The following is a 22,386-nucleotide window of genomic DNA, read 5'->3' on the forward strand; positions in this document are numbered from 1 at the left end:
GCGCTGTACAGTATGCTATTGCTAGACTACTGCTTTGCTTTGAAGCTGGTTAGGCCTAGTGGCATTCTCGGCGTTTGCCCAGCACTGAGCCAACAACAGTGGTTGGCAGTGATCCACCTGCGGGGCGTTGCGTGGCAGCACACTGTTGCGGGAAGCTTGCTGCTAGTGTATTCATTTAGTAAGCAAAAGTGCATTTTCACAAATTCTGCAAGCAACTGGAATTATAGTTGGGTACAAATCCTGAAAAAAAGGAAGGCCCCACCCAGATGACCGAAGCGCGACAGCCAATTGCCTCCGCTACTAAAGTAGTCCTGCTCAAAAAACCGTGCTTCTAGAACGCGTAAATCTTGGTATAAATAAAGACTTTTGTATTTTGATGGCTCATTTGGTAGAGCTCTCGTGATTGGAATGCTACAGCATGTGCCGAATCGCGCGAGCAAAATAACCCTGTGCCTTCTACAACGCTGCGTGTCGTCTACTTTTTAGCTTCATTGCAAGGGACAAAAGAAGAAAGAGCAGCTCTGCATGGCTTTTGCACTGGTTTACATGTACACGGCACGCTTGCTACTTGTTTTCCCAGCTTAAAATAAGTCAGTTGCTATGTCACAAGTACTTAAAAAAAGCAAAAAACAATGCATTTATCGAATCCATTACAAACCTGGGGCGAGAAGACGATTGAGGCAGGAAAGATACAAAAACGCTTCATCGTTTTAAATAAATACTCTTGTTTTTAAATAAAATAAGAGTTATATTGTCTTGGCCTTGTGTTTTCACAAACTTATTTTCAAGAATGTGATAGTTTTTCTTCTTTTTAAATTCCTTTTCATGTCTTTTTTTTTGCAAGCCTGCAGTCTCGCCAGTTCGCGTAGCGTAGCGGCAGCGATGCTCGCTGCAACCTTTCGTCACTGGATCACCGCTCAGAATAAATGCCAATAGCACAAATAGTGCATCATAAGCTCGCAATAATATTTCCGCCATGGTAGACCACCACTAACAGTTCGGGAATTCACTCTGACGAGGGGCAGACACACACGACTGACGAAATGCGGCCCAGTTTGAAGTGCAGCCGGCCATCTTCTCCATCCGCGGGGTCACCGGCCGTCGGGCTTGTGACATCAGTCTAGAGTATGCGTACATTGGTGGAGGCTCGTCTGTATCAGCTTTGGTGGAGTAAACATCCTTTCTTTCAAAAGTTGTACCCAACTGTAGTTGCGTGCAGCACACTCCTGCACGCATTCATCACTGCAGCAAAATACATTGTATTTTCATCATCTACATAATATTTGCCCGAAGGTTTGTCTGTTGTAGCTGATAGTCTGTTATAGTCGGGTCCATTAAAAGTGGAATTTTTCACACTGATAATATTGGCAGACCAAACTGAGAAAAATAGTCTGTTATATATGAAAGTATGTTGTGTGCAAATCTGTTGTAACGGGCGTGGACTGTACTACATATGCAGCCATATGCCTTAACTGGGTATGAAACCCCAGCTTTGGCTAGCTATAACTAATTAAAGAGGACATATATATAAGTTTGTGCTTTTTGGATTATGTGATGTGCGTCTGCAATCTGCCTAGATCCAAAATTATCCTGACTTCTGCACTCATCACCCCAATGTGCCTTAGCCCTGTTGTTCAAGGCAGTAAGACCTGGCCTTCACTTCTCACATGATTTTTTTTTATTTTTCCTGAATATCTTAATAGGCATGAAAGTGCTCATTAGTAATGTCTGTGATTTCTGTGATTTTCCTGTTCCCTCTCTTTTGGTAAATTTAGAACTGAATCATTGAGGAGTTTTGACCTTGGGTCACTTTCATTCCTTTATTTCAGAGAACTCAGGCTTTCCAGCGCGTTATCACCTTGCTTCAACCTGCTCAATTTTTCCCATTTGCTGTTGATACTGTAAAATTCTGCATGTAATATAAACAGAAATATGAAGGGAAATTTTCGGGTCATGAAAAAGGGGGGAAAATTGCAATTGCGACAAAAAATTTGGCTTTTGGTTAAACAAACAAACGAAGAAAAAAATTCCTTCAGAAATCATGGGTACCCAAACAATTTGAGAAATCCAAAAAGAAACCTTGAATGAGAAGAAGGAAAACGGAGGGGCTCAATTTTTGTTAGCCACGACCATATAAAGCTAACAGGCATTGAAGCCAAGGAAAGCATAGTAGCTGAAATTTAAATGTAGAAAATACCAAGAAAAAGGAAAAATGAAAGCCCTCAGAGTGTTAGCCAGCACCCCTAAGGGTCATGGCGGGGGGGATGTATACGAACCTTTTTTGCCTGATAGTGTCACGTAACACATAAACTTAGGAGAGCAGGCACGTGGCTAATAAGCTTCCAATGCTACCTGGCATCTGGCAATCAAGGCGGCCCACCGGCGACATGTTATCTTTTTGTCCACTTTCATTTTTCTATTCCTCGTTATTTTCTACATGTCACTGACCTGGGAATAGATGAGCTCATATTTTCCATAGTACTGAAAGGTGCATGATAGACAAGTTTTTTTAAGAATCTGTTGTGGAATGAAAAGTCACAGTTGTGACTGCCTGCTGAAAGCATTGACATAGTGAGAAGTCCAGATGACAGTGCATTTGGTGCTGAGGTCTGCAGCAGTCACAGCATATGCATCTCTCTATTGAAGCATGGAGTTGTTAAGGTGCATCCACAGCATTCACAGCAGCAGTGGTAACCGAGTTAAACAGTGATTTGTTTCATTCCCTCAAAACATGAGGTTTGAATTACATACAAGGAGGGAGCTGGCTCCTAGGTCATTGTGCCATCATTTTCTGCCACAAAGCTTGCTACTTGACTACCTACAATTGCTTGCTGACTTGCTTAAGTGTGGTTCGGCAAATTAATTCTATGTTCACTGCCATGAAAAAGTTGCTGCATCATTGCCAAAGCCACTACAAGCAGTGTTTTCTATGCTAACATTGAGTGTCATGTGGCTACTTCCAAAAAGAAAAAACACCTTGGCCCTTTAAGTGCCATGCAATGCTACCAGTGCCACAGTAAACCAGTGGTTGAATTTGGTAATCTTTTGATTCAAATTGGTGCACTTTTTCTGGAGAGGCATTGACAACAGTGGCCTGCTGAGTGTGCAGCCATAAAGGTCCCTCGTGGAAGAAAGTCTGGAAGAAAACAGACAAAATAGGAAGGTTGTTTGAAATTGTTTACATAAGTCCATGTTTCATATCTCATCGCACCTAAATAAGCAGCTAATGTTGATTTCAGTGTCTAGTGGTGTCATCACTGTGATTTGACAGAAATCCTGAATGAAGGGTTCAGAATCTTAAATTCCTTATAATTAATTTATATATGCCTCACATAGACAGAGTGAGAGAGATGCACAACCTTTAAAACTGAGAGTTTGTACTGCTTTTGAGCTGTCTGGTTGAAGACTTCCCAAAAACATGCACTTTCAGTCATATGGTGCCCCACTTGTCTCTTTAGGTTCTTTGCAATCTTCCTGAAGCTCCATGCCTGCCTACAGCTATGAGGTTCAACCCAAAGTCTGGCGACCTATTGGTCATTTACAGCAACAACCAGGTTTGTAGATGTTTTCCTTTTGAATGTGATCGTTTACCATGCTTTTGAGAGCCTTAAATCTGAGCTTCCGAATTCACTTGACAGACAAAAACTTTTCTGTTGGTGAAGTATTGTTGCTTGGGCTCCAAGCAGATGGAAGGCTTTGCTTGGAATGTAGTGCAATGTGTAAAGGTTAAGGAAACAAGCTATCCTTGAGAAGACTCAATTATAGATATATTATTACAGGATCATGTTTTCTAGGCAATGATAACTGCAGTAGTTTTATAGGTTGCCTAAAAAACGTGCAAGTAGCTTTTTGTAATGCTTTTCTTTAGAGTGACTGAAAGGATTGTTGACTGCGAAGGAGTGTGTTCTGATAGAGTGCAGATAACTTATGGTATTTGTGGACCAGAATTCATATGGGGTGATCATTTTAAAGTTATATAGAATTTTTTAAAATTGCTTGTGCCAGATAGCATAATTTCATTCTTTGAGCTAGAATATTCAAAGAGGCAGACATTACTTGCATGAAAAATTGAAACTCATAGTCAACAAATTGACGTAACTTCACTTATTAACTTCTTAATTACTTTTCAGCACATATTGCAATTTACTAATTGTAGCCAGTTAGTTGGCAAGGCATATCCACTAGGAACAAATTTTGAGGCTGCTTACCAAGGGGTGGAATGCAAAAGCGCTGATTTACTTAGATTAAAGGGCCCCTCTCCAGGCCACACAGCAAACTTTGGTTATGTGCTGGTAGCTGTTACGTGTCCTCTAGTGAGCATTCTGCCGCAAAAAATTTTCAGATTGGCTCCTTAATAGCCATGATAGAAATATTTCAGTGCCATGAACTATGATTTCAGGAGGCGAGCTTTACTGCAAACATAGACACTCTCTCCACTTGCCCCGTCTGGCCTCCGCAAGTGAAATTCCTTCCCTGTGTTCTCCCATACCAGACCTCGAGGATTGTGTGACGCGTATGTCACAGGCCTCGCCTTCATATTTTTTTTTTCTCCTCACTTTTTTGTGGTGCGCACGGTGCACTTCCGCTGATGGCGTCGCGCGGGAGCTGTTGTGATCGTCTCGTTTTGTCTAGCGCACAATTTTGTGTGCTGTGGATGAGGACACCTGACTAGTGGTATAAGTGAGTGCTACACGAATACTGAGGCAGACTCAAGCGAATCGCAGAGCATGATTGCGTGCTGAAGTACTGTAGAAAATGACATAGTTTTGGTGTCTGCATGTGCGACTGCACGGCGTGGGAACAAGCAGACGAAATGGAAGTACATCTCTCGTTGTGGTGCAAAGTAAAACAAATACCCGCAGACATTCAGTTTGTGTGTTTTATTAGTACTCTAATCTTTAATTTGTCTGTTCAAGCAACATATTACACCAATGACAGATGTTGCCTTGAATAATTCTCGACGTCGCGTGTCACCACAAGCGACGTCACAGTACAAACAGTGACACACTAGCACGTGTACGTCACCCTCCGGCTTGGAGCACGGTGGCTGCGAAGAGAAGGGCAAATAGCGTTCGGTTTAAAATTTCAGATCTTTCCGCGGCATGGAGCGATGTAATACTTTGCAGACACGATCATTATCGCACATTGTATGCTCAGCGCTTGTCAGCTCAAAATGTCCAGACCTGCCGAAGGGTCCTTGAAAGTGCATGTCAAAGAACGCCAGGGCTGCTATTTTGTAGGAATGCCTTCTGCTCGATTCTATGGCAGGCTTATCATCCACTCCTCATGGCTGGTTGGTCCCATTGGCAATTTAGCAAATCTCTGACCATGTGCTATCAGCGTTAAAGGAAATGCAAACAGCAGAGCGCATAACTGAAGGTATAGTGCACAGTGTCCAGTCATCACCATTGAGAGGCAAGCACATGCAGTTTGATCGTGCTACGCAGTGATGATCCCCGTATACTACAATACACTCGAATCTGAATAATTCGAACTCGAAGGGGCCTGAAAATTTGTTCGAATTAAAAGAATGGCTTGTTCTTGAAGTAGTTGTGCACATTAGCAAGATGCACGAATGGTGTGAGTCCTGAAATATTGCAGGGTGCAAGCACACAGTGAGTGAGGACCACGAAAATGCCCACGCCGGCCAACGCTCGCTTCCCGATAACGGCAGAAAACAGACTTCAAGGAGCGGGCTAAGGCGGTGCCGGGCTGGCAGGGCTGGCAACTCCAGCGCAAAGGCGGGCGCGTGGAGACCGTTGAAGATGAGGGAGTTACGAGGGAGTTGAGAGAGAGGTTGAGGGGAGCGTAGTTGGGAGGAAGGGCGAGAGGGAAGCGGATTTGCTTTCCCACCAGCTTGCTGGATAGCGCTAATTACCTCTGCCACCTACTGCCACTGAAGCAGCGGAGTTGCCGAGGCCGGGCTGGGCCTCCGCTGCTGCTTCCCTCTGCATGCTCGTGTGTTTTTTCCTTCTTCTGCTGAGAGGTCGGTGCTGTGTTTACCTTCCTCATCTTGTTATCAAGATGACGAAGTCGTTGTGCGGATCATAATCATGTTGGTGTGCTCCCTTCTGTTGCGGTGTCGCTGCGTTCAAAAGACAAGGAGAATGCAGTACTGGGTGTCTTCTTCGCATCCTTGTATTCAGTCTGTCTTGTTGTACAGAATTGGATATGGTGCACTGTCTCCGACAACCTTTTTATCGAGACGTTTCTGTTTAGACACGTCATTGTAAAAAAAAACAGGCGCAAACGAGACCGACCAAGCCAACCAAAACAAGGGCAAATGAGAGCTGATGCGAGCATGCGATAGTGCAAAAGAAGCGGTCTGGCTGAACCAGATGCGAGAACGAATAGAGCGGTCGGGCAGGTCTGCATGATACCAGTTTCCTGTGCATACGTCACTGTAGGGGCCACTCTTATTGGTCTTCTCTGCTCGTGGCTTTCTTGCCACTGCGACGAGCCACGAAGAAAATTAGAGTGGGCTTAAGCTTCACCTATAAGAGTGGAACGCAATAGCATTCAAAGATCCCTGACTGCTTCTCACGCTTCTCACGGCGAAAGTTATGCCCGAAGGTGGGCTTTCTGGTAGAAACACAGCCTCCTGCGTGGGCTGCAATGCGGCCGAGGCATGTGCCATCTAGAAGTGTTTTAAGGAAATGGGTGTACTGCTCTGTGGCCTCTGAGATATTCACGCGCCGGCGTGCATAAATGGCGGACACCGTGGCCAGTTTATGAATTGTAGAAACACTGGAAAAGTGGTTTGTTTGAGTTTTCGCGTAACAGAATTATGTTTTCTCATATACTGTATTCGAATTACAATTCGACGCTATCATGTATGTAGGTTGTGTGCAAGCCGTACTTTACGATTTTTCTATGTATTTTAGCTTGACAAATTCAATTAGTTCAGTAACTTTGTTCCGCCACATGGAGCGCCTGGGTATGGGTGGTTCAAGAATCTTTTTGCCGAAATGACGTCCGATGCTGGATGCCGATGCCGGATTTTCTGCGACATGGGGCTCTTAATGCTATTGCGTTAAAATTGTCCCAGGACTGATGCCTCCTGCAGTGTGCATTTTGCTGCTAGTGTGGCTGGGGCATTATGGCACGACGCAGAAACGGCGACCTTGCCATTTGGGAGAAGGTGAAGTTTCCACCATTCTTTCTTTTTTTTCACGCGCGACATTGAGGGCTTTCTCCTAAGCCTTTCCTCTATGGCGGGGTCAGTGCAATGCTGGTCAGAAGCACCGCCAGGTGATGTGGTGCACTGCAGAAAGCATTGTCGGAGTGCAGTATGTTCAAATTAACCATCGCAAATGCTTGCTCTTCCGAATTATCGGGCGTTTTCGCCCATTGGAATACTCATAACTTTGACGGGACCACGGCGCCAGTTCGAATTAACGAGATTTGACTGTATTTTCGTTTCTGTTCTAGTTCTCGCTTATTTGCAAGCAAGATTATGGGTGACCCAAGGTAACTTTTCTATGCAAATGAGGGGTGGGGTACCTTTACTAGTACAAATATGAATAACGTCCACCATTCGCCATAAAGACGCGTAAACCCACAAAAGAGAAATGTAATAAGGTATAGCTCACGAGTAGGCCTACGAGATACACCTCGCCTTTACTTGGCAAACAGATAACCACATCAAATGGACTCGTGCAGGAAAGAAGCACAGGAAGAACAGTGCCAAGAACAAATAAACAAGCGAAAGTGTAAAATAAAGATTTCTATAATAGAATACAACTTAAAAAAAAACAGCTGTTAGCAACCAAAGCACACGGACCGCGCAGGGTTGTGTTACTCTGCCAGCCAATCACAGAAGCAAACAAAATCATCGTCATGAGGCCTTTTCAATATGGCGTCGTACTTGATTGCTCCGGAGCATCCGCTGTTCTTGAAGAGTCTTTTTATCAGCAGAAGCAATGTGTGCAACAGTCATGGACAAAGTGTATGGAGTCTGTGCATTTCACTCTTCAAAATTCTGCGGTATAGTTCATTTCACTGCTGAGCCCGTTTTACTCATGAAACTTCACTGCCAACTGAAGTGAAGCTTGACAATAAATAGTTGCAGCGAAGCAAGCATTTTAGTTCAGTTCAATAAAGAACTAGGCTTTCTCCATTCCACTATAATAGGCGAGGGAAAAGGTATAAAATTATGCACTAATAATTTTATTTTTGGGGTCACCGCCTTACTTGGGAAACAGGAAAAGTTTGAATTACAAATCAATTGCAGCCTCGTGGCGGAGCAGTGGCTGGCGTTATGAGGGCGTGGGCGAGGCTTCACTGCAGACTTAAGTTATATCAGACTATAGTAGCATTTTTTTAATTAGCTCTGGAATAATTATAGAGAAATATATATTTGTGGAACAATCACAGTTCTGGATCCCTCGTTTACTGCTCTACCAAGTGCCAAAACCGACTCGTATTGTTATTTGAGAAGTTGCGCAACGATGTGTGGCCGCCAGTCCTGTACGACCGCGCAGAGCACAGGACGCTGCGGTTCTAGACGTACTCCGCCCACTGCCGAGAGGTTAGAAAAACACCCACATAAGCACGGCAGAGAAGTGGCTACGTCAGGCGGTTCCATTGATAACTGTAGAAGCGTCATTCAAAACACACGAAATTGTCTACTTCCTTTTTAAATAAAAAGATGTTGATCCCTAAATGTTCTCATAAACAATGGTTAAATTGGTTAATTTAATGGGTACGTGCCTGACTGACTCAGAGCGAATAAACGTAGGTTACTGAAATTTATTGTATGCCATAGTATACAGGGTGTTTCAGCGAGCACTTTCAAAATTTTTTATAGGTTGCCTGTGGCACATAGCTCAATTCTAGTTCATGATGTGGTCTACTTGAAGCGGCGGACACTACTTGCACAAAATATTGAAATGCAACATCGACTAATTAACAAAAATTCACTAATTCAGTTTTAAACTTATTACCTTATGGCCTATACGTATTGCAATTTAGAAATTCTAGCCGTGGAGTTCACAAGGCTGATCCACTTGGAACGAATTCTCAGTACGACACCTGTTTTAACATATGAATTCCCAAACTTTGTGAAGAAATGCATTGGCATTCCAGTTACTTGTGTGCTTCGGTGCATAAAACGACATTTTGTTAACAAATTAACTGGGTTGCCAATGCATTTCTTCACAAAGTTTGGGAATTAATATCTCGAAACTGGTGTCATCCTCATAATTTGTTCCAAGTGGATCCGCCTTGCGAACTCAATTTGTAAACTGCAATATTGGCCATAAGGTAATTAGTCGATTTTGCATTTCAGTTTTTTGTGCAAGTAGTTCCCTCCGCTTCGAGTAGACCACCTCATGAACTAGAATTGAGCTATCTGCCCCAGGGCAATCTTTAAAGATTTTTGAAAGTGTTTGCTGAAACACCTTGTATATGCACCAGCCACCTGCTAGTCATCAACAATAATTATGTATGAACTATATGTAGAAATCTTTATTTGTCGCATTAGCTGTACATGCTAACAGTGCATTAGCATTTGGCTAAGGGAGCTTTGGCAGCGGGTAGTACAGTTCAAAATGAGGTTATGCTGAGTCACTTTCTGATTTGTTTCATCGACTACCATAAAAACCAGCTCATGCTGTAGAAAACACTCAATATATTCAAACAATTCAGTTAGCAAGCTTATAGTAAAATTGTTACAGGGTACAGAAGAAGAAAAAGACCTTCGGCGGAAATTTTAGTCCTCAAGACGGGCACTTGCAATGTTGTCCTGTGAGATTTCCTCCTTGTCTTCTTAGTCCAAGGAACTGCTGACATCAGTCATAATCACATTTGTCTTTGCTTCGAGAAACAATAAACGCCTTGGTAACCAAATTGTCATCGTGGGAAGAAGACGACAAAATGCCCCTTCTTCATGAAGACGAGCTAGTGATACACACATAGCCTCCATCAGACGCCCTTATGAAAATGCCAGTTGCCACGCAAAATACATGCTTCAGCTGTAGAAGAAGAAAGAAAGCGGGAATTTGCTGTCATCTGCTGACTGAAACATCAGTTAAACCGTCGACGAGAGCCTCTCATCCAGAACGTTCAAGGGGAGAACAAACACCACAAGGACGAGCCACACTCATCATAAACGCTTGGGATGTGAGGGCTTGGACAAGCAGGGCTGATCCAAAACAATTAAGAGGTTAAACTGAAGCACCCCCACTATGGTGTCCCATATAAACCACTGTGTAGTTTTGGGATGTTAAACTCCATAATGTAATCTTGAATGTTGTCATAATGCTGGACGCTATAAGTACTATAGTCAGACCCACTTATAACAATATTTATGTGCTAAGAAAATCCCATTGTTATAAACGATGATTGTTATAACTGAGTTGTACAAAGGTGCAAACAGGTGTGCCGTGCGAGGTGTGTGGCATAAAGGGAGATGTGCTGAAGTGGCTCGCATTTTTCTTTTCCTTCTTTTTTTCCTAAGGATTTCAGATTTCTTTTCCTTTCAGCACACACGCGCAGTGTTCAGATCTCATTGCTGTAACCAGTAACGCAGCATGAGAGCATTGAAGTAAGCGGTTCTATTTTACCAAAGGACACTTACAAAAGTTGACAGTGCATTGTCTGCTCATTGTTATTTCTGATATATTGTTAAAACTGGTATCATTATAAGTGGGTTCAACTGTATAAGCTGCGCATTATTATTCGTGATAACATTATACAAGCAGATTACGATATATTTGCCAGCCATGGTATTGTGGAATTAGGGATTTCATACTTGTCATATTTTTGTATTATTAGTATGCCTACACTTGACTGTCTGCTTTTTATGTCCTTTAAGAGCCATTGTTTTGGCTGCTCATTGTATTAATTGCCGGTTCAGTGTTTGAGAAATGCCTCATAACTGAGTATAAGGTGAATTATGCTGTTTGTATTTGTTGTGGTTTATGTCCGATTGTTCTGCTCTCAGAATGTTTTCATTATACTTTTAGCACTGGGCTAAAACTTTTTCACTTCATTTTATTATATTTTAGGTTGTAGAATATGATGTTAACAGCGAATCATCAAACCAGTGGTGTCAAGTTGCATATCAACACGGTGGGCTGACATTGGAAACAACAAAACCATTGACAGGCATTGCATTCGACTCCAGGAATGCAGACATTTTCTTTGCCTACAGTGACCAGGAGCTGCTTATTGTTGATAAGGCAAAGGTAATGTATCACCAGCATTGAGATTACAACTTTTCATTCTGTGTGCCGAAACTGAGGAGCCTTCATTCCTGAAGTCTGCAAACCATTATACCTGCCTTTGTGTGTGTGACGAAGAAAGTGTAGTTTATCTCGCTTAACCTTGGCAGGACCTCAGATGGTCCAGGCTTGGGTTATGCAGAACTAGTTTGACTTCTTTCAAGGTTTAAATTAAAAGGTGCCTTTGAAATTTCATCAAGCTAGTTTGTCATTGTTGCAGTAACTTTCACTGGTATAAATAGGTTCTGCACGAAAAACCTCGAAAATGCCATAGACCATATGTTGCCTTAGCAGGGCTTTGGAAGTTTGGAAGATGGGGAGTGTAGCAGTTACTCTTGTGCAAAGTGGGGATGGCCATTGCTACCAATTTTCAACACCACTGTTTTTTAGCATTAACAGCCAGGGAATTGCACCACAAGGTGAAAACTCATTTTCGTTTTAGAGATGGATTGGTAATTCTGTGCACAGATTTATGCAACAGTGGCAATACTTGGTGCAGAAGATGCCTTGCTCTCTTGCTTCATAAACTTAGTAGAAATTTTGTTTCCTTATTTGGCATAGCTAATGTGCACCTGACACCAATTTCCTCTTGTTCAACGTGACATTTGAAATCTAAAGATAAAATGAACTTTTATCATTTTATTAAAATGAAATTTGCATAATTTGTAAAATTATGAGTTGCAATTAACACTGCCAAATTAGTATGAGTAGTCTGTATACTAGAAGTAACAGTTCTTTGTTCTTCTGACTCAGGTTTCTAAGCAGTTGTGTTAAGGTACATACTAGATTGGCTGGTCTGTTCTGTTATGTATTAAAGCTTTATTTTTATTTTTGTAAACCACAGGCTCTCAGAAAAGGCATCAGAAGTAATGCTGTGCGAAAGAAAAAGTTCCAGGTATGTGAAGCTTGCAAAAAAATTTGTTTTCTTGAACCTTGAAAAATTAATATTGCCTATTTCTCTATTTTATGAGTATGTAGTTCATTATAGCAAAATAAACTTAAAGGCCCAGTGAAAGGAAACATTAGTCACCCTTCTGTTAATTTACTGGTGTAACAGCACTATTTATGTGTCACTTTCACATATACAATCAACGTCCGAAAAAATTAATGCATGCCTTTTACTGCCCCCAAGGACTGAAATTGCCGTAGGTACCTCCGACATAGCTCTGAAGCCCTCCTGCACATTCATTAGGCCTATCAATGCTCGTACTGTGACAGAAGATGGCGGGTGCACGCATGTCTAATTTATACTGTGTCCCACGACAGCGGCCCCTTTCTGCTCTTGGTATGTTTCACTGCAATACAGTGTGTATGCTTGACCGCTTAACACCGCTGTATTGCGGCAAAGCTGACTTTTGGGAACCGGCATTTTGCAATGCTTGACCCTTGCCATACATTCCGCACTTCGAAGCCATCGGTGAGGACGACAAAGGCGAATTCGCTGCCTTTGCTGACAATGGCAAATTTTTTCAATAAAATAAAAGAAAAAAAAACGCTGAACAGCAGAACAGCAGAAACGTTGGAGCAGCTAGGCATAGTGTTGCCGCGGCAGCTATGAATGCTATCCGATCGGCGTGCAGCATGAGATGCGTGATGTTGTGATGCTGTGAGATAATCAAAATGGCAGCAATGGTGGCTGCGATTATTGCCATTTCAGGCATGTGGTCGCAGCGAAAGGTCCCAAAAATCAGACGGCAAAGAGTTTCTGTGTTCAAAGTTTCAGATGTCCTAATGCATTGGCTCTATGAAGTGCGTGGTGGTGCTGCGAAGGCGTCCGAATTATTGGGCATGTCTGAAAAGTTGCTCGTTGACTGTAGTGTCATTACCCTCTGGTTAAAAAGCCTTTTACCTCCAAGATTTGTGGTCTGTGCTTTGATAATTGTCTCTTACTTGCATTGTTTATGACTAAAATCTTTTTTTCAGTGGCTGACACTGTTTGATCAGGTACAAGATGAGATGCTGGTTGTAGAAGTGCCTCCAGAACAGCTTGAAGGCTTGCCACCACCGCTCTGGAAGAAGAAATACGGCACTTGAGCAGCATGTGAAGATTATTTGTTGGAACATTGTTAATGTAAATAAAGAAGCATGACAAGATAATTTGTGGCTTGTAGCTTTAGCTTGCAAATGGCCCTTCATTGAAAGATGTGTGATTGCTCTTGATTAGTAAATGTGTACATTGCAAGCCAGCAACATAATGTGTGCATGTGTGTGCATACACGCACACATTTGGATTGCAGTATGGTTTCCAAAAAAGCCATTGGCCACAGTGTTTAGCGTAAACCAGACAGCCATGTCAGCATCATAGTTGTGAACTTGTGATGAAGATGGAAATCTGCCTTGGTCCCCTACATGATAAGAGATACACAGACGTGCAGTGAATGCTTTTTATTTTTTAAATACTTTTTAATGGGCTTCTTTAAAGGCTGAAAGAACCATGCAAGAGATACATGTATTGTCATAGAGCAACTTCATTGGTTGTTTTTTAGCATTAGTTTACATTTAGCAATGTAAACCTAATGTTTACAGCTTATGCTCTAAAATGAATATATAATATAAGTGAACTAATTAACAAAATAATGGCGCTTAGAAAAACTAACTCGAGACGACTACAAACCGTATGGTATGCTGTTCACCTCATTTTTCTAATATGTACCACCTATTTTTAAAGTTAGGCTCAAACTATGGGAAACAAATATATAGGAAGACATTAAGGTTGTGTGAGATGATCAAATCGCTGATTTTAGTTATCACTTTGCACAGTTTGCTGATATGAATTGTTACTAACTTACTGTTGGTTTAATTACGCATTAATTCTTGATTATTTGGACGACCTACACAAAGCAGCACCACTTGCTTATAGAGCTCGTGTTATAGAGTTGTGTGCAAGAATTATGTATTGTAGGAAACACCATGGCTAATGTATAATGGCAACAAAACCTTTGGCTGATGTTACTAGTACTGGACAAAACTTCATTAACATTTCTGTTTTTCGATGGCATGGAACATTACTGCTGTGATTTCAGAGACGAGTTCCCATTCAGAGTGCGCCTCATGGAGTTCAGGTGCACCCTGTGAAATACCAGACACCCACAGCCTACAGAACAGAGTCTGCAAGATTTTTAGTAAAGCCAACATCTTTAGTGATACAAGAATTTTTAGAAATTTTATTGAATTTTAGTATTTCTTGGCTCCAACGGTAGTATCTAAGTTTATTTTGAGTTTTAAGACTGGCAGGTCTGAATTAGACATTTGCTGCAAATTTGGTTATTATTAGGGGTGGGTGAATATTCAAAGATTTGAATACGAATTTAAGGTTGCACTAATGTGTTGCATTCATATTTGAAAATAAACTATTCGGTATTTTCGAATCTCGAGACTAAATATTTTGCAAAAGCCAACAGTTTGTCTGGTTACTGTTCTCTGTCTGCTAAAAAAGTATGCTAATTACTATAAGTAAGATAACTACAAAAGAAAGAAAATGGGTATAATGAAAACTTTCTTTTTGTTTTGAGTCTGAAGCGTATACATGATGTGAATCTTGCGTGTATTCTGTCATTAGTGTTAATGTTCGTATGGCGGTTTTTTTTTTACACTACAACCAGTTGTGTTTTCCTTGCAACAGGCTGTAATTCATGCATCTACAGCACGCAAGTCCTTCAGCAGCTTTTACTTTTCCTTTTTTTTTACTTATTTTGGCGTTTTTAACCCTTTACTGCACAATTTTTTGTTGCCTCAAAATATTATTCATGGAGTTGTAGGGAAGCATAAAAGTAGCTGCATTCCCATGGAAACTAACTTTAGCGAATTTCTGTGGTTTGAATTTGCAGAAAAAGGGTATGTTGCATATTTGCAACAACGTGCAAATAAAGAAGTTGAAGAGGAAAGATAGGACTTAGTGCGATTCATACTCAGATGTTTATTTGCACGTGACGATCATCGGTGCACTTATGTTTTAGTGTGGAACAATAAGAAGCAATTGCTTTTGTTTCTGCAGCACAGGTGGTTCCCACACTTCGTGCAGTATGTCATGCAGATCCCCGTGCTGCCAGGAAACAATGCAGTGTTTTCACGTCAAAATTTAGCACATAGAAGCACAGACGTAAGATTGTGCCCGTGACGACAGGACAGGGCAGCGTGCGCATGCACCGCATCCTTTTGAAAGAAAAAAAAGGAAATTCGACCAGAAAACATCTTGCGCACATATTGAATCGAAACGGACTTACACTCTTGGTTGGCATCGCTCCTGGAAAGGTCGCTGCCTTCACTGTCGGGAGGAGTTGCTCAGCTGTAAAAGTCTTTGGGAGCCATTTCACTTTTCCAAAGAAAGTAAACCAGGTACACATTGGGGGTTGCATTTGCGCAACATAGCAACGTTCAGTCGCCAGGAACAAACTATTCCGAGATAACAAAGTTTTTTTTAATCTACTGAGTCGGGAGGATGTGGAGCTTAGCGTAAGAATTTTTTTTTTTTTCGCTTTGTCTTATGGCGAAATACATTTACAATTGGCAAAACTTACCTGTATCACTGCTCGCGGGCGTGTGCAGCCTCTGCCGCGTTTGTTTTGCTAGAAGATGTGAAGGATGAGCACAGATGGCAGCAAAAGGCGACATTTCTTAGACGAATGTTGCGGAAATGCAACAGTGTGTACAGGCAGCTCCAAACGGACTTCTGTTTTTAACGCCGTTCATCGGAATGTTGCGTAAATGCAACAAGTTGCTGTAAAGGGTTAAAATTCTAGTTATACACCAGCCATTATTCTGGGAAACGTTTGAAACCAGGCGTTAAGAATGTCGAGAGGCTATTCTTGCAGTTTCTTTTTAATGACACTTGGTAACCTTGCTTCAAAGTGACTCTAATTGTCCTTGATAGTTACCGTCTTTTTTCACTAGTCGATGCAGCATGGTACCTAATTATATGGAAGTAAATATTTCTGCTGTAAATTTCTGCATCTGCGTTTCGCTATTCCATATTTTATTAGATATTAGATACTGACTATTCATATTTTATTCATATTTAAAAAAGTTGACATTCACCCACCTCTAGTTATACTTCAAGCAAGCAAGAAAGAAGTGTCTGGGTGCTTGCTGAAACTTGTATGGTAGTTTGCTGGTCTTGTTTTTTTTTTTGGGGGGGGGGGGGGGACACACATTGCATGTGCAAGTTTCCCAAAATGGCTATGTGTGCTACGGATACGATACATTGTTTTTTACAGTGCTTACACATATATCGAGGTTTAGGCATGTTGTGCACATTTCTTTATGCATTAAACACCCATGAATAATCCGGAATTTTTGGTTTGGTTTATTTCACAGTGCTGAATAAACAAGTAATGTGTTCAGAATTAATTTTCAACAGACAGGATTAAATGGTGTGCAAAGGTGAGAGGCTGTTATTACGTAGACCTAATGCAGAAGTCGGTGGCACTAATTAGTGAAGCGTAGCTGCATGGGTTCCTGTTACGAGCAGCTTGCATGATATTTTCATATATTTCATACTGTGGACACGAAGTCCGTGCATGGTGAATAAAATACAATATTGGGTCACAAGAAGTAAAACAGTGCTAATACAACAAAATGCTTCAACAATACGGTAATGCATGCTGGTACAAAAGGTAAACAATGCTGATACATTTACAAAGGCAAGTCATTCCAGTCATTAATGGTGTTTGGAAAGAAATATTATGTAGAAATGTAACTCAATGATCTTCATGATGTTTGCATTGTCTAAATTCACCGTTTTGCTAGCTCTCATGACCGAGAATTTTACTGGCACGTGTTCTCCTTGCTTACTGGTGCGCTTTTTAATCTTTTTTTTTTTCCTATGGAAAGTATCCTGCCACAAAGCTTTTTGTGGAACTCAATTAGCCCCTTCATTTATGGGTCGAGTGAGATATTTGAACTAGGGCATGCCCAGGATTAAGTTATAGCACATTTTACAGAAGTCGATCAAGTATAATTACTGTCGTAAACAAGGACACGACCAAAAAGGTGTCGAGTTCCAGAGGTTTCGGCTTCCATACGGAAACCTCGTACAAATTCAGTATAATTCACAAAGCTTGTAGTATAATTCGCAGTGTGTCAACGTGTCGAAAAGGGATACAACACGCACATGCAAGCACAGCTCTGCGCTTTGCAGCACTTCGCCCCAGTAGAGTACGCTCTAGCCCCAGTAACAGCAACATCTAAAAGGCACGAAACTGTTCGAAATTTTCAGTAATGCGATCGTGCGGCAAAGCTAGTGTACCGGAGTTTCTGGCAACCAGTTTTCAAGTGCTAATGAATTTCGGACAAGTAGGAAACGAAATGATTGGGAAGCGGTGTTATCAGCGTGCCCCGCGTCTGTTTTTTAGAGCAACGAAGCAGAAAGAAATATCAACTAAACTGATCAGCGAAACTGGTTGCAAAACGCAAATGGCTGAAAGGAATTTTTTTTTTTTAACTGGCGGAATAAAAGCGTCTGCTATGCGTTTTATTTAAAGACGGTGTAATCACACACAGTTTAACTTTATTCGGTACATTATCAGGCGTTTGAGTTAGTTTTCGGTTAACTTAAGAGTGTTTTTTTTAAATTTTTGACATCGACGCCACGATTCACGAAATGCACCCAGGATTCACTATGCACCCAGGAGGCGCCGTCATCGGTGGGCCACATAGCTGCTGTCCATCGCTGGAGGCAGCGAGGCAAACGAAGCTGGCAGAAGTTGGTAAAGTTTGTGCCGCGTGTTTTTTTTTTCTTTTCTGCCTGAAACATGGCTCAAACAAACACGTCGGCTGCTCTGTCTGGGTTTTACCTTGAGCTTAGCCGTTGCGGGAAGAGCGGAGAGTACGACCGAGCCCTGAAGGTTTGTGACAAAAGTAAGTACGTCTTCACATGATCTTCGTGCGCACTCATGTGTTCTGCCTCGCTGTTTTTACCACTTAGAGCGAGGAATTCGTAGGTGTTGCGCGCTTCTCTTAACGTAAACTCTGTGTTTCTGTTGTTAACTTTGACGAAATCCACTCGTGATCACCTTTATTCGTCCAGCCCATATGGCGACCCCCTTGCATACCATTAACTACTAAACAGTGCGTACTCGTTTATATTGCTCAGTACCGATTATTGCTTGTTGCGGACAAGGTATAAAACATTGACTGTCTTCGTTCAAAATGAATAAACTGCTGTCAGTTGAGCGACACACTCTGTTAAGCGTGTTACGTTGCTTTGACATTCGCGTGCAGTACTTAACCGGTTTCTGTTCTGTTTCAGTCTTGCATGAGTTTCCGACGGAAGAAAAAGCGTTACAGTGCAAGGTGGTGTGCCTAATACAATTAGGAAACTTCAAGGATGCAATCGACGTCATCAATAAGAACTCCAAACACATCGGGTGTGTATGCAACTGTCGTAGCTGACTCGTTGCGAGATTTAGTCCAGTGTATGTAACATACAAAACACAGATAAATATGATTGTGTGCACTAATTTGCTCTGTTTCTTTTGCAACAGGGACGTGGCTTTTGAGAAGGCATATTGTTTATACCGATTGAATGACACCAAGGAGGCGTGGAACTTGTTGAGTAGCATTACTACGCAGAGCTTTAGAGTTAAAGAGTTGAAAGCACAAGTGGTATGTGGCGTTTATATACATCTGCAGTACCTTAACCGTAATACCAGTTGTAAAGTTGTGTCTATAAGAAACTGTTGCTTTCACTTATTACAGCTATATAGGCTTGAAAACTACCAGGAATGCTTTGATGTCTACAAGGACCTCATCAAGAACTCGGAGGTTAGTTGTTTGATATGTACCTGCTCAATCCAAGTAGTGAGAGGAGCTTTCTCCATTTCTAAGAAGGATGTGAGGTTTCAGCGCTAAATATAACATTGCTTGGTTGTCATCAGAATTTTGTTCGAAGAGGTTATGCGAGCTGTCTCTTCTAAAATCCTGGTCCACTTATAGTTAGGTGCTGTGGATAACAAACTAGAGTAAGTGTGTACTTGCCGACTCTTCTTAATTTTTCATAATGCTTACGAATGTGGACTAGTTCTATGACTTTTTGGAAAAACTTATTCTGTTCACAAACATGGCTTGCTTGTCGGTCTTTAAACCCTCCGTTGGAATTGTTCCTGATGGAGAGAGAGGACACCAGTCTCCTGAGGGGCTCTTGTTTTGAGCAAGTTTATAGAAACAAACAATTGAAAACGGCAACGGCAGAGTTGTTGAAGTCACTATGATTTTAAGGACTATGCGATGCTTGTCAGTTTGTGCTCTTCCAAGTTGACTGCTGCTTGTGTGCTGCTTCTAAAGGTAAATAATAGTCAATAAAGGTGGCATGTATCCCACAAAAGGTGTCTCACAAAAGGTGTCTGCTAAGGGGGACAAGCTTTCAAAAGAAATGCATTCTATCCCCAATATTCCCCCTTTACTGTTGTGTGTGCATGTATGTGTGCATGCTGCATGTGTGCAGCATGTGTAGACGTAGGCTACACGGCACTAGGAGGGCAGCAATGGCACTAGGAGGGCACTAGGCACTGTGGCACTAGGAGGGCAGCAATGAATCTTTTCTTGTAGGTGAAACACAATGTTAAATGTGCTGAAAACTTTTATGCCTCTGCTAAAGTTTCCCAATTTCATTTTCCCAATTTTTCAGGCAGTCAAGGTTGTGTTGGCTTTATTGTTGATCAGATTTTTGCACGCTTTAAACGTGAGACCATTTAAGTGATGAACGTAAGATATTCGCCGGAGCACTTTTCAGCCAACTGAAAACGGTTAACTAAGGCTTACAGAAACTTCTGCATGATTACTGTTGCAATCTGAACAGCAACACCATGTTTTTTTTGTTTTTTTTTTGTCTCTTTTTAAGGATGAATATGAAGAGGAAAGACAAACAAATCTTGCAGCTGTCATAGCTTCTTTGACAATGCAGACTCAACAGGAGGTATGTGCCTTTGATATTTTAATGCTTGGAAATAAGCTTATGTTGTTCCAATGTTGTGGACACACTTTCAGGTGAAAGGTGCTCCAAGTCTAGGAGAAGGTTCATATGAGTTGTGCTATAACAAAGCTTGCAGTTTGCTGGGTCTGGCAAAGTTCGCTGATGCACTTCAGAAGCTTGTGCAAGCTGAAGGCAAGTATTTTTTGCCTACTTTACGCAAAAGCCTACTTTTGATTGCTTTACCATTTTTAAGTGAGACTACAAATTTTGACCTTGTTAAGCTTATTCTTATTGTTAGTTGATTTCTGTTAGCTTCAGGTACTAAAGTATTGTAAATTTTTTAAAGAAAGGTGGTTATTTTCATTGTTCACTCTATGCCATTGACCATTGTGGTTCACAAAATTGAATGTTCTGTGCTCCTGTTTATTTACATGAAGAGGGCATCAATTTTAATGGAATGAATGCTCTTATGATAAGTATATCTGAAAAGAATATACTGTTGCATGAATTAAATTTTACTTTAAAAAGCAGGAAAACCATGTCTTGCACTAAAGGTGATAATGTAAGAAGTAACAAATTTTGAAGTATGCACAGTGTGTCATTATTCAGTAACCGATGTGATTTCTAAATGCCACAGAAAGTAAATGCCAGCTGACCATTTCTGGCTATAGCCAGCTGGCCTTTGCTTTGGCGATAAGGTGTGCATTCAGAATGTGTGCACTATAATGCAGAGCTCATCACTAATGTGAGAGTATGGCACGCAGCATGCCTTACAGGAAGCTATGACACTTCTTCAGTCTGGCATAGTTATGTTGAGCCCACTAACCGAAGCTGAAAACAAAACTGGTCCATGAAGAGATGGTTGTGACATGGTCTAATTGTTGTTGCTGTTGTGATTGGTGCTGGAGCCAAGGGTCTTCAGTTCTCTTTAACCCACCAAATCATGCTTTCTTTAGCAAAGGTAGTTATAGATGTACTTAAACTGTAATTTCTGTGACATCTGCTAAGATTGTATCACATGAGGAATTCATGTGCAGTAAAGACCTGTCTGAATGCAGTGCAGTTGTATGAATATTCTGCCCCAGAAATGAAAGCTGCAGTTTGACACTTCCCCTCTACGCAACCTCTGTCCTTTGTTGTGTGAATGACGAAATGTTCTACAATGGTGCAATAGTAAGATAGGTAACACAACAGGTTGTCTCAGACTATGGGTGCACCCATGGTGGTGCCAGCACCTGATTGTTCGCCCCACACTTTTGGTCGTCCTGGTGATCTGAGATGCCAGTGGCCTTCTCCCCTTCATTGCTTGCCCTGTTGCCTGGGTCAGCTCAGGGAAGTGGCAGGTGCCAAAGTGATGACGCTTTCTCGGAGAGGCGGGCAATGAACTCGACAAAGGCAGGCAAGCTGGAATGTTGCCTGGACTTGCGATGCTGAATTTCAGTCCAATCATAACACTACTCATTTGTAATAACTTTACCGAAGTGAACTTTCATTGCAGTAAGGCTTTAATGTGGAAACTTTGCATGAGTTGGGACAAGTTTTTCAATGTTGACTACTAAGAAGTTGTGCATGACAAATACACTGAGGTGATATCACTGTGTGACTGCCTACTTTGCACTGTCAACAGAACTATGCAAAAAGTCGCTAGAAGAAGATGATGTTCCTGAGGATGAAATAGAGGAAGAGCTGGCCATTGTGAGGTATGCTAGTGCTAGGTGATCTCATGCCTTCTGCAGTCACACAGTTTGGGCCGAGGTGTTCAAGCACATGTTTTTTCAGGACACAACTAGGTTATGCCAAGCAGAGGTTAGGCTTCCCTGACCAGGCCATGAAACTGTACAATCTAACACTCAAACAACGGTGAGTAGACTCCTGTAACATTTCTGATATGAAAGCAGATTGCACAGAGCTTGGTTTTTAGCATTTGCCTTTGGTTTATGTAGTTCAAGATCAGTTGTGGCCCATGATGTAACAAAATGTTTTCATTCCACAAAAGTGATGCCATTGCTAGGTTCTGTAATTTCTCTTCCAAGAAATTGAAAAAGACAAAGTGAGGAGGCTTTATTTAGTTTGAGACAAAGTCTGATTTACCTTTGAAAATACTGCATAAAAATAATGGAAATGCTCTCTTTGGGCTGCTGCCCAATCATTTTTAACAAAACTTGTCACATTCAAGAGAAAAACTTTAATGCTACTGACTGTTCAAAGCATAATTTTAATCTAGGGCCTCGAAATGTGTTACAAAAGTTTTCT

At 41.5% G+C, this 22,386-nt stretch overlaps 2 protein-coding genes across 2 annotated transcripts in view; both read left to right on the top strand.

Annotated features, from left to right (window-relative positions):
- Positions 1–13,322, top strand: part of LOC126545537 (U3 small nucleolar RNA-associated protein 4 homolog) — a 77,901-nt gene extending 64,579 nt beyond the window's left edge. The window contains exons 14-17 of the mRNA XM_050193451.3: positions 3,459–3,554; positions 11,010–11,189; positions 12,070–12,120; positions 13,149–13,322. Of these exons, the coding sequence (XP_050049408.2) occupies positions 3,459–3,554; positions 11,010–11,189; positions 12,070–12,120; positions 13,149–13,259 (438 nt within the window). The 3' untranslated portion in view covers positions 13,260–13,322. The remainder of the gene's footprint in view (positions 1–3,458; positions 3,555–11,009; positions 11,190–12,069; positions 12,121–13,148) is intronic.
- A 4,210-nt stretch (positions 13,323–17,532) lies between these two features.
- Positions 17,533–22,386, top strand: part of Srp72 (signal recognition particle 72) — a 46,449-nt gene continuing 41,595 nt past the window's right edge. Inside the window, exons 1-8 of the mRNA XM_050193450.3 lie at positions 17,533–18,080; positions 18,472–18,589; positions 18,707–18,827; positions 18,921–18,986; positions 20,062–20,136; positions 20,208–20,325; positions 21,761–21,833; positions 21,913–21,993. Of these exons, the coding sequence (XP_050049407.2) occupies positions 17,975–18,080; positions 18,472–18,589; positions 18,707–18,827; positions 18,921–18,986; positions 20,062–20,136; positions 20,208–20,325; positions 21,761–21,833; positions 21,913–21,993 (758 nt within the window). The 5' untranslated portion in view covers positions 17,533–17,974. The remainder of the gene's footprint in view (positions 18,081–18,471; positions 18,590–18,706; positions 18,828–18,920; positions 18,987–20,061; positions 20,137–20,207; positions 20,326–21,760; positions 21,834–21,912; positions 21,994–22,386) is intronic.

This window comes from Dermacentor andersoni, chromosome 1, assembly GCF_023375885.2.
Source record: "Dermacentor andersoni chromosome 1, qqDerAnde1_hic_scaffold, whole genome shotgun sequence".
NCBI lineage: Eukaryota > Metazoa > Arthropoda > Arachnida > Ixodida > Ixodidae > Dermacentor > Dermacentor andersoni.